Source organism: Podarcis melisellensis (genome assembly GCF_964234715.1).
Source record: "Podarcis melisellensis genome assembly, chromosome: 7".
Lineage (NCBI taxonomy): Eukaryota > Metazoa > Chordata > Lepidosauria > Squamata > Lacertidae > Podarcis > Podarcis melisellensis.
In genome coordinates this window covers 20,097,390-20,109,494 of record NC_138539.1, presented here as the reverse complement: position 1 = coordinate 20,109,494, position 12,105 = coordinate 20,097,390, and the positions used below count along the sequence as shown (strand labels likewise).

The window sequence follows — 12,105 nt, the reverse complement described above, 5'->3', positions numbered from 1 at the left end:
AGTACCCCTTGCATACATTTTGAGACAAAACCATCAAATTAACGACATGTCAACCAAGACGTGACACTGGGTTACACAGCCTCCTCTTCAAATCTAACAAAGATCACATCCGCAATATACATTTAAAGCACATCACTTCTCCCAAAGAATCCTGGGAAAGTTACAGGTTCAAGTACCCTTAAACTAGACCCCAGGACTTTTATAGAGGGAAAGTCATGTCCTTTAAATGTATGGTATTAAACAGTATTAGATTGGTGAGCATTACTGGCAGGGCCTTTTCAGCATTGGCTCCATACATATATATATACTCAAGATATATACATAGTGCTTTTCTTTTGGAACTCCCTTCCTAGGCAGGGGAAGGAGTGGCCCCTCCATTGGTGTTTCCTTGACACCGACACTGAAGAGCTTTTTATTGACATTTCCACTATTCTGCATCTAACTGCTGTTGTTTGCGTGTTTTAATTCTTTATGCTTCACTGCCAGTTTTTAGTGCTGTTTTTCTGCAGATTTTGTTTAACCGCTGAAGCTATTTTAGCTGCTTTCCAGGTTGTAGTTGGGATGGGATGGATCCTGACTAAACTAATTGCACTTGAAATAAATGGTGCTTCAGTTACATCATTGCAAACTCCTCCCCTTGATTTCAATGGGTGCCACCTGCAATTAGCAGAGCACAGATATAACTCAATATGTCTGATTAATTTCATTTTTAAAAATTCTGTCGTGACCCACTATGGAAGGATTATTCCTTTCAGTTTCAATAATATGTTTTAGTGCACAAATTACCTTCCCTTTGCTGTTTTAGCATGATTTTTATATTAATTTCATGTTGGTCAATTTTTAGACTGTTTTGGTAATATTGATGCTGGTTTTTTATTTAAAAAACGCATTTGTTTTAGGGATTGAGTTGTCTTTGTATATTTTGCTGATTTCTATAAACTTTGGTAAACAAACAAAAAAAATCTAGAAATAGCACAATTTTAAAATCCCTCAAAGACACCCAATAAATACTTATATACATAAACAAGCTGTCATTAAATCAAAGGCCTAACCAAACCCAAACATTATAAGGCTAGAAAGCAATCAACGCAAACTCCACACTCCAAGGAACAACTTTCAAGTCATTAGCATGATACAATTTAATCTATATAATCCAAATCTACTACCACTTCCCTTCAGGCAAAGCTTAAAAGAAAACAGTTTTATATTAAAGTCGCTTGGTCAGCTTCAAGGCAACCAGCAGGAAAGAAATTAAGTGGAGTCTTTCTTTTCTTTTCTTGAGGCGAGACAATGGGTTTGAGTGCTTCAGAACTTCATTTGGGACACAAACTGCAATATGCACAAAATTCGAACTGCAGTAACAACTGTGGCAACTGAAGCCAAGGATCAGAGTGGTGGAGAGTGATCACCCAAGGAAAAGAAAAGAATCTTAGTACTCTGTCACCGAACAGGAGCTCAAAAAGGATAGACTGAAGATGCAAAGACTGGTCTGTTTTGAACAGAAACAAGCCATCTCACCAACTGGAGATGTTTGGTTAATTCACTTGTTAGGCTTAACACTGATGCAAGAGGTCTCTATAAACACACAAGCATTTGTGAGAAATAACAGATTCGTTGATCTGTACAGCTCAATTGTTGTGTACATGGACAGTCAACCTGTGGAACACTACCTGTGAAAAACCGTACAAATAAATGTGCAGCTCAAGCTGTACACAGGTTGTACATCCGGTGACCATAATGTGTGAACACAGCCCAACACATGGGTGTTTGTTCCTAGAAATATAATCACTGCAAGAACTAAGGGTGCAAGCCTGTGGTTATTTACGCAGAAGCAAAACCCGCTGAATTCACAATTAGGGTTTTCTCTCCGGTGAGTATTACAGGACTGCAATCAAGATAAGAGTATGAAGGAATCACACTAGTGCTGGGAAGGGACTGAAGACAAGATGATCCAAACAAATATTCTGGCCCACAAACCAGGATACCACATCAGCCACACCACAAAGTAACTCACACCATTCCAAGCAGTGTGATTAACAGGAAGTGCAACCAACTTCTATTTCCTGTTTCACACTTCTTTGCAGAATGCCACGTGTGAGGCTGGTGCATCTATCCTGCGAGGAAATGCATATGCTCTGTGCAATAATAGCTAATGCACCCCCCCCCCTGAAGAAGATGTGAAAAGATAGAAAAAACATGAAACAGAAAGCAAAAGTAACTTCAGGCTTCCTTCCCTCCCTTGCTCCTCTCTCCAGCTTAAAGTCTCAACAGCAAGGAACACAAAAGACCCTTAAAGTCAGAAGTATATTCATGGAACAGCTTACTAGTCACCTAGTAAATAGTCACCTGTCTAGCTGCCCACAGCAAATTCAGATATAGCTCTAGGAAATCAGGAATGAAAGTTGCCTCTTGTCACCCCCCCTTTTTTGGGGGGCCATTAATGTGCCATAAATGGCAAAGTTTTAAGACCATGTGTTCCTTTTTTTCTTTTTACAGACGCCTTTTCAAGGCTGCTTTAATAAAGCAAACTCAAGCGAGTGAGTCAAGCCGCAGAACACCGAGCGAGGGGACAGGGGGAAAAACCAGTGAAAATGGATTAACTACGTAATCGGACCTGGAGGAAAGTGACTTGCTGTACTCAAACTATCAAATTTCCCCCCAAAAGCAACTTTCTACATCTGCTGGCATACGTCTTCTGGAAATGATAGGGCTGCCAGTCACTGAAGAGAGTGAGAAACAGATCCTCAAGTTATTAGGTAGATCTCGATGAATCACTACTGAGCTGCAGCCATCTTCTTGGAGCAGCAAAGAGTACCAACAGAGAATAGATTTCCCACATTCTCTTGATTTCCCAAACAGGAGAGGCACAGCAAATGAGTTTGTTCTATAAGCAACAGCTCAAAGCGGCAGCATCAAAACAGTCCTGACATTCTATGCTGCGAACTGGGGAGCAACACACTAAACTAAAAAAAGAGGTGAAATGAATGCCAGCTGATGGAGGGACTAATGGGGGCCACCATGCCTGGCTAGCTGTGGAACTCTCCCCTAATCATTTGGAGTGAAAAATCCTCGCAACCCTTAAAGCAAGGTACACTTACAAAAATGCACGGGAGTCGCAAGTTAGCACAGATCAGCCGTGAAAGTGAGCAGCATTCAGTTGTGAGCACATATAGCAGACAACCACTACTGTATTTCTGCCCGCATTAAAGGATTTACTGTCACTCTTTGATCACTATCTAGAAATCAGATGCTAATGCTGCAATCCACTGCACACTTAGCGAGAACAAAGTCCCACTGAAATCTGTGTGACTAAGCATGTACAGGATCAGACTCTTATTTCCTACAAGACAACCTACTGCCCAATATTCTCGAGGTCTAGCAGATCCATTGCCAATGAATGGATTTATGCTGCAAACTCAGACTGCCACACACCATCCCTTACACACACACACACACACACACACACACACATTTATTTTTAAAGACCTTATTCAATGACTCTAATTGAAAAAGTTAACCTCTGTCAATCCCCCAGAGGGACCAGCCTAGAGGGAGGGCGGGCACGTTCAGCTCAGAACACCTAGAGCAAAATTATTATCTGCAATTAGCTCGCGTTTCCTTCGCTTGGCCCATGAGCTCTCTACATGGAAAGGTCACATCCTGTACTCCATGTAAACTTATTTGCAATCATTATCATCCTCCAGCTCTGATTCACAATCGCCAGCACACCGGGGGGGGGGGGGATTGTTTAACAACTTTTTAGCCCACCTTGACTGCCGTTCCAACAAAGCAACTAGAAAGCATTAAAGCATAAACAGGCCGTTCAATTCCAAGTGGCTAAAAATGCAGTTTTCCCACCCCAATCCTACACCAGCAAGCCAGGGGCAAAACTAGGCTTTATTTCACCTTGGTCAAAGACCCAGTTTGGCACACATGCAACCCATGTGCATTTGCATGTACACACAGGATAGGAGTCTCAATGGCACCCTCTGGAGACTTCACCAGGGCAAAAAAAAACCCTGGCCAGCCTCCCCACCCCCACCTACAGCTCTGCAGCAAGGCTGTGGTCCTATGCACACTTACTGCAAAATCCACTGAGTGCAGCACAATTTGCTTCTGTGTGAAGGTGCATATATATAGGATCAGCCTGTTACCCACATGCCTGGGACCGATTTATGAATGACCCTAATTAGGATTAGAATGTCTGAATCAGACAGGAAGGGCTCAAGGGCTTTTAATGGGGTATCCCTCTACTGGGAGGGGGGGGAAGCTTGTGAGAAAAGGAACTTTATTTTTTCCGCCATGGAAAGGGAAGGCCAAATGAACCAAAGTAGCCCTATGCAGCCTTTTAAAGCTGGGAGAGACTGGGATGCCATCTCAGCTACTGGAGGCCACAAACGGGCAAAACCAAGTGGGGAAAAGGGAAGCCAGCCAGCTTGAGGAAAGATGTAGAGCCGGGAGGTGGGGGGAGGTCCGGAGTAGCTACTCACCTCTCTTGCTGCGTCTCCAGCGGCCGCCTTGGCAGTGACTGTAATCCATACAGTTCAGGATGATCAAGGCAAAAGAGAAGAAACGGAACTGCATCCTTCAGCTCCGGGGACTCGCGGCAGCAGCAGCAAAAGGACGGGGGCTGCAGGTCGCCGGCAGCGGCGCCGGGGAGTCACCAGAAACCGCCCTCCTTGCAGGCGGCGAGGGGACAAGGCAGAGCGAGGCGCGCAAGGAAGGACCGCGGCGGCGGCGGCAGCAGCAGCAGCCAAGTAGCTCACACGCCTCCGGAGCCCCTTAGTACATCCAGCGAAGTCCCGGCAACTTCCAGCATCTCCTCGGACCTGAAAGACGGAGGAAGGAAATAAACGTTAAACACGCGCGCGCGCACACACACACAGAGAGAGAGACATAATACGGAGCGATCAATAGTTTTAAGGCTGCCTGCAACCCTGTATACTCACTTACCCGGGAGTAAGCCCCGCGGAACTCTACGGGGCTTACTTCCGAGTAGGCGCGTCCAGAACCGCCCGTTGGGCTTTGCACACTCTTGGCAGTAAGCAACCTTGACTCCGACGGGGTTTACTCTAGAGTAACCAACCAGACAACGGGCGGCATCACTAGTAACCAAACCTATTTCGAAGGCTGGATCCGCATGAACGCGGACAGTATGGATCTAAGCCATTCCTTTGCTCCGGCTTCCCCCCCCCCCGCCTGCCCGCCCCCCAGTAGATCAACCTTTAAGGTTCCCTGGAAGCAAGGTGGGATCGACGCCGCCCGATCCTGGTTATCTCCAGGTTGGGTCCGTTCGATTCCGACGAGCCTCGCAGCCCGATCCTCGACGCGCGTTCTCCGGGGCGCAAACCTCGCGCGGCGTTTCCCTGGCCTTCCAGGTGAGCGCGATGCAGCCGATCCCGCGCACGTGTTTTGGGGAAGAAGCCCGGCCGCTCGCAACCAGGGCCTTTTAAACCTCGTGCGCAGGAAGCGCGCCCCGGCAGGAACGAAACCGCGCTAACCCCAAACGTAGCCACACCCTGCCCCCAATTCAAGAGTCGCGCTGATTCCACTCGACAGGGCAGCCGGGCTCGCCCCCTTAACGACCGAGACGCTCAGAGGTGCTTTAAATAACGCGAGGGTGGGGGAGGAAGGGGAGGGGGGAAAGAGGAAGACCGAAAGAGAAACCTCGCTTTGAATCAGGGGCTGGAGAGGCGCAATCCCTAGTCGTTAGGCGCGCAAAAGCGGAGTTTACCTCCCCTGACGGCGGGCGCCACCCTGTGCACGCCGCCGGCCAGCTCCTTCGCTCCCCCGACGGCAGGTCAGCCGAGCGCCTCGCCTCTGCTGCCCACTAAACAACCTGGAAACACGTGGGCAGCCCGGCGAAGTTTGGGGATTGCAGCCGCGCTGCAGTTGCTGCTGCCCGGCGCGCGTTTGGAGAGCCGCGTTCGCCCCCGCGCGCTGCTGCTGCTGCTGCTTCTCCTCCACGGAGGGATCCCGGCGCCAGTTCCTACCCAGCTCCGCTGCGGCACAGAGGTGAGCGAAGTTCCCGTCCTCTGGGCTCAGCAGCCTGCTTTCCCGCTACTTCTCTTATAACAGCGTCGCGATCATGTGCGCAAAGCCAGCCCCGCGGCTGCTCGGGGTGATTCCTCCGGCGCTCGCCCGGAGGCAGCGGTAAGCAGATGGCGCTGTGCGCCACAGCATTTCCCCTTGGACGCCGCCGCCTTCTGAGGCCTTACTGCTGCTGCTGCCGCTGCCTTTCTCCCAAAGCCCCAGGTCAGGCATCTTAGAAACTTGTTTCCCAGCAGCAGCAGCTGCAAGAGGCAGTGAGGTGACCCAGGCTTCACCGGTGGCATTGCTGCCTGTCGTGTGCATACCAGTTAAGGAAGGTGGAAGTCGGTGCTTGCAGGTCACTGGCACGTGTTTTGGCATATCCCCGTTTCAAGCCCACAGTCAAAAGAGTTGTCTGAGACCAGGGGAAAATGCTGCCCATCAGGAAAAATGATGCCTTGCTCATATCATTGTCCCATGAGCTTGGTGGATTAAGTGGTCTGATTCATTGTGAACTAGGTTTGAACGCTGCCCACTTAAAACACGGCTAGGCCATTCTTTTTTCTCAATTCTGATGGAAGCTGGTTTGGGGATAAAGGCATGAAAACACAGCATTTCCTAAGCAATAACAGGATAGCTTTGAATTGTAGCTCCTTTGCTGTGAACACTGCTTTTCAAACCATGAGGGATGTAGAGACCATACGACACATATAAAGACCTACATTGGCTCCCAGTACATTTCCGAGCACAATTCAAAGTGTTGGTTCTGACCTTTAAAGCCCTAAACGGCCTCGGTCCAGTATACCTGAAGGAGTGTCTCCCAGGGACATACGAAGGCGGGGGCGGGGCAGCCCCAGGTGCCATGGAAGGGAGTGACAAATTATCAAGGAACAATTATTAGGGTGGTCATAAAAACTTTTTTGAAAATGCCTGCTCCAAAGGTCTTATCTTACTACACTAGGGATTATATAGCTATATATGACATTTCATGCACATCAGTTAATATCTTGACCCTCCTCCATGAAAATAGCTGTTTACTGGGACAGGGCTGTCTTTAGATGTCTTGTAAAAGTCAGATAGTTGTTTATTTCCTTGACATCTGAAGGGAGGCCTTCCACAGGGTGGATGCCACCACCCAGAAGGCCCTCTGCCTGGTTCCCTGTAACCTCACATCTCGCAGTGAGAGAACCGCCCTCGGAGCGAGACCTCAGTGTCACACAAAGGGACAGCAATTACAAAAAAACAAACAAAAAAAAAACCTCAGATAGCAAAAGAATGGTCAGTATCCAACTAAATCATCTGGTCAGTTCTGTTCCAGAGCGTTGTTTTCAACTAAGTCTTATTTAGAGTAGACCCACTGAAATTAATGAACCTAAGTTAGTTGTGTCTATTCACTTAAGTGGGACCAAGAAGAGGTTATGTTGAAATAGAAACCAATTTATTGATTATTCCAGAAGAAATACTTTGCTTCCCCATTCCCAGGGTGACTTCATAATGTTTTAAGGTGTTTATCCTACCATGCATTTATGTTATATAATTACAGTGTTTTAATGTCAATAATGTGAATTATTTAATAAAATGCTGATTACTAAGTTTGAGTTTTATATATCTCTTGTGCAACAAGTTGACAATTTTTCATATCTTTTTTTAAAAGTCATACTGAATCTTGAAGCTGGGAACCTTTCTTTGGCTGAAGAGATGGGTAAAAAGATTTTGAATAAATAAGCAAATTAAAATCCCGCTACAATCTCTGGATATTTTAAGACTGCAGTCCTACACACACTTAGGCAGTAAATCTTATGGAGTTCAGTCAAGCAATTCTATGTACTTAGAATGGCACTGCATGTCATACTGAAAGGGATAAGCACATTTTTAAAAATAAAATAAAATTTGCTTCTTTTTGGCCTCAAAAGCAGCAGATACCAAGAAAATTAAAACATAATACATTGTTGTTGGTCTTGGCTGTGAGCTGCATTTTTTTTGAGAAATGACATAGTCACCCTTTTAAAAAATTTGAAACCTTCCCTTTGGATTGCAGTCTTTGGGAGCAACAAGCCCCTTGTAGCATAGCTCCACCGATTATGCTCTTGTGGAAGAACTATGAAACAGAAAAAGATTAACAATGGATTGAAAAGTCAAATGAGGGTGTTGGAGGATTTACAGCTGCCGTCTGCAAGAAATTCTCCATTTTGTTCTGATGATAAATGAAACAGGAAACAGTCCAGGAGTTATTGCTGTCATAATTTGTTTGGAGAAATTGTTACACAACTGTGCCTTTCACTCCTATACATGATCATAAGTACAATCGTACCTTGGTTCTCGAACGTAATCCGTTCCAGAAGTCCATTTGATTTCTGAAAATGCTCGAAAACCAAGGCTGCAGGAGCTTCCTGCACTCAATCGGAAGCCGCGTCAGATGCTCAGGTTCCAAAGAACATTCGCAAACTGGAACATTTACTTCTGGGTTTTCAGCATTTGGGAGCCAAAACATGCGAGTACCAAGGCGTTCGAGAACCAAGGTCCATAAGAAGAGCCTGTTGGATCAGGCCAATGTCCCATCTCATTCAGCATTCTGATCTCACAGTGTCCTGAGCAGTTGCCTTTGGGAAATCAGGGAGCAGGACCCAACAGCAAGGTCCTTCTCTCCTTCTGTGGTTTCCAGCAGCTCTTATTCAGAAGCATTGCCTTCTAAAACCGTCTTGTTTTAGCTACTTATAAATTGTTTTCCATTTTATTTTCATGGTTTAGGGGGCTCCTGGTGACTGACTATTCTTATTCAGCAGCTGAAAGGGGCCATTGAAGTAAATGTCTTCTCCCTGCTCCTTAGATGTTGTCTCCGTTGCTCTTGAAGTCAACCGCACCGAAAGCCGTTGAATTGTGTCTGGATCCTGCCCATTCATAAACGTTTCCTGCTGACTTGTCAATTAGTGACCCTCCCCGTCTCCATCTAGCAAGGGTTGTGGCCTTTGTTCTGTGTATCGTGCCAATCTGTTGGCACAGAATAAATGCCAAATAGCCGGAGTCATCGTAGAAAACGGCCAACGCAGCCAAGTAAAGGTCAGCTTCAACATTTGAAAGTATACTCGGAAACCCTCCATCCATCTGTGTTGTCTGTTTGGCTAGGTTAATCAAGAGCCTGCAGTTCCAAACATTCAAAGTTATCAAGGTTTCAGAGCATGTTCCCACCCCCAAAAAAATACTGTACCTTCATTGGGGAGTGTTTATAAAAATATGTCCCCGGGGGCATACACCCTCAGGTTTTTGTGTATTGCAACATTTTGTTCCAAAGTGTGGGTGTAATTCCTCTCCCTGGGAGCACTCAGCTAATTCATTCTGGAGGTCCGTTCTTAGCCTGAAACTGTTCTTAACTTGAAGTACCCCTTTAGCTAATGGGGCCTCCTGCTGCCGCCACGCCGCCACCGTGCGATTTCTGTTCTCTCAGAACAGAAAGTTCTTAACCTGAGGTACTATTTCTGGGTTAGTGGGGTCTGTAAGCTGAGGTACCACTGTATTTTATAGCAGTATGGAAGAGGATTTGCAGCTCTGCAGATCAGAAATGTATTCCTCAGTCCTCCATCCCATTCCAGATGACTTGCTATAAACCAAAGATGAAGAGACTTTGGCCCTTCAGATGTTGTTGACTCCAACTTCCAGCATCTCTGACCATTGGCTCTGCTAGCTAGGGGTGATAAGACTTGGGAGGCCAATGTTGGGGGGGGCACAGGCTCACCATGCCTGAGGGGCCCTATGCCAGTTCAGTTCCCCCTTTTCTTCTACCTTCCTTTTTTTCAGCTGCCTCATCAACATTTCATGATTCAAACTGTGTACACTCAAACATTTGACTCGTAGACTTGGGTGAGTGAAAGTCTCTCCAAGTTGTAACATGACTTGGGAATTCAAAAGGTATTTGGGTTAAATTAATATAATTTAGTTTTGCTTGGTTAGTAGAATGTGTTTAAAAGTGCATAAAAATCATTGAAAATGATTGCCAAGTTCTTGCAGTTATATATTGTTACTATTTAGCAATACCTAAATTAAAATTCTTTGGCTTTTGGAAAGCAGCTTATGTGCTTCTTCATCAAATGTAGACTTACCAAGCTAAACGTTGTCCAGTCACAAAAATAATAGCAGATTTGAATTCCTCACACTGAAAGAGATATTTTTAAGACCCCCACACTGGAGAAATGTGCAAAAATTTAGTTTCACCTCCTAAAATGACACAACTTACAGTGTCATCCATATGTTCCATGCATGCAAGAAGAACCCTGTATGTTATTAGTTCCATTTATTAGTTGCCATAGGCGACTTGGAACAAGGCTGGTTAAAAACATCCAATATTGTCAGCACCAATTTTAAATGTATAAAAACAAAATGACAACAAACTGGAAAAGCCACAGAACCTACGGTACCTTTTCAAGCAAAACAACAAGCAACCATCAGAGTTCTACTGAATCCAGTTTTTCTTCAGGAAAAGCACTCTGTGTGTGTGTGTGTGTGTGTGTGTGTGTGTGTTTGTGTTTGTGCGTTTTCTCTGCCAGGAGTGGGGAGGGGAGAGGCAACCAGAAGGGACAATGCCCACGACACTCTCTCAAAATTACAAATTTGCCTATGGGTCAGGAAGGGCCGACAATGTGGTGTGCTGAACATGCCTATACCAGAACATCCCTGTTTTGCAAAAGAGAACTTGTAATGCCTCACTGGACAGTGAAATGTAGATTTTTGCCAACTGATAATAGCAAAGGGAGTCTGAAAAGAATCTTGGACAATTAACAATGTTTGATAAGCTCCTGACAAAGTGTTTTGACAAAGAGGCTACAGGCCCTGTGGGGCTTGCCAATGGATTTTTTGGGGAACTGCAGAACTATATAGCTTCAGCAGTTAAGCAAGCAGCACAAAGTGAAGTCTCACAGCTCTGAAAGTCTAAGGCCAGTTAAAGGATATCTGTGAAGGTTAGAGCAGGTAGTTCACCCTGAAAAACTGACCCATCACCGCAAGTTCAGCATGATCCAGACATATCAAGAACACATAGAATCAGAGAATTGTAGAGTTGGAAGAGTTGTTTTTCTTCTGCCTTAGAGCAGTAATTGTGGTTAAACAAGACCAGAATGGCAACAAAAAAATATGGATTAATGCGCAAGGGGGGGGGGTGTCAGAAAAACAAGCAACATACTGGTTCTAATATTAATACGTAAAGGTAAAGGACCCCTGACAGTTAAGTCCAGTCACGAACGACTCTGGGGTTCCGGCGCTCATCTCGCTTTACTGGCCGAGGGAGCCGACATTTGTCCGCAGACAGTTTTTCCAGGTTCTGTAGCCAGCATGAAACCAGAAGCAGCACATGGTGAAACCAGAGCAGCGCATGGAAACGCCGTTTACCTTCCCACTGGAGCGGTACCTATTTATCTACTTGTACCTTGGGGACTCCATTTCTTATATGCAACCAATGACAATTCCTGCTCTTCTTCCTGTACTTTAACCAGTTGACAGTTCATAAGAGGTCCTGTCTTAAGACTGCTAAGTTTGCTCATGAGCATTTGGTGAGGGACTTAATTAAAAGTCATTTGAAAGTCCAAGTATACAGTGTCTAGGAGGTCACCTGTATTGACATGATAATTAGCATGCTCAAAGAAATCTAAAAGGTCCACCTTATTTACAGAATCCACACCTCCTCTTTATGTTTTCCATTAGTTTACCCAGAGCAGACATTATGTCAACTCATCTTTATTTTAATAACATTAATAACCCTCATCTCCCTTTTTTAAAAATGGTGTTTGTCCACTTCCTAGTCTTCTGGTGCGGAGACTGGTCTAAGGTACAAGTTACATGTTTTTATTAGATGATCAGCAATTTCACATCTCAGTTCTGCCTACCATGCAGATTCCTACGTGGGGAATGACCAATATATGCTGAAGTCAGAGCTGCTATTCTGTTGACATCTAGAGGGAGCATTGCTTTAGCAAGAGTGATAAAATTCTTCATTCAGGCTTCAGTGGTTGATATGATAACACTAATAAATGCAACACATGATTTTCCAGCATAGATACGGTCTTGGCTGTAATGGACCATGCATCTCCC

The 12,105-nt window shown here is 45.3% G+C and overlaps 1 protein-coding gene across 2 annotated transcripts in view; it reads right to left on the bottom strand.

Annotated features, from left to right (window-relative positions):
- RSPO2 (R-spondin 2) overlaps positions 1 to 6,149 on the bottom strand; it is a 102,327-nt gene extending 96,178 nt beyond the window's left edge. The window contains exons 1-2 of one of the 2 annotated variants that reach the window (XM_081919030.1): positions 5,735 to 6,149; positions 4,491 to 4,829 (exon numbers count right to left, since the gene is read on the bottom strand). In XM_081919030.1, the coding sequence (XP_081775156.1) occupies positions 4,491 to 4,584 (94 nt within the window). In that variant the 5' untranslated portion in view covers positions 4,585 to 4,829; positions 5,735 to 6,149. Of the gene's footprint in view, positions 1 to 4,490; positions 4,830 to 5,223; positions 5,566 to 5,734 lie in introns of those variants that run through there. The other variant, XM_081919029.1, reaches the window with a different exon arrangement.
- Between the last annotated feature and the right edge of the window lie 5,956 nt (positions 6,150 to 12,105).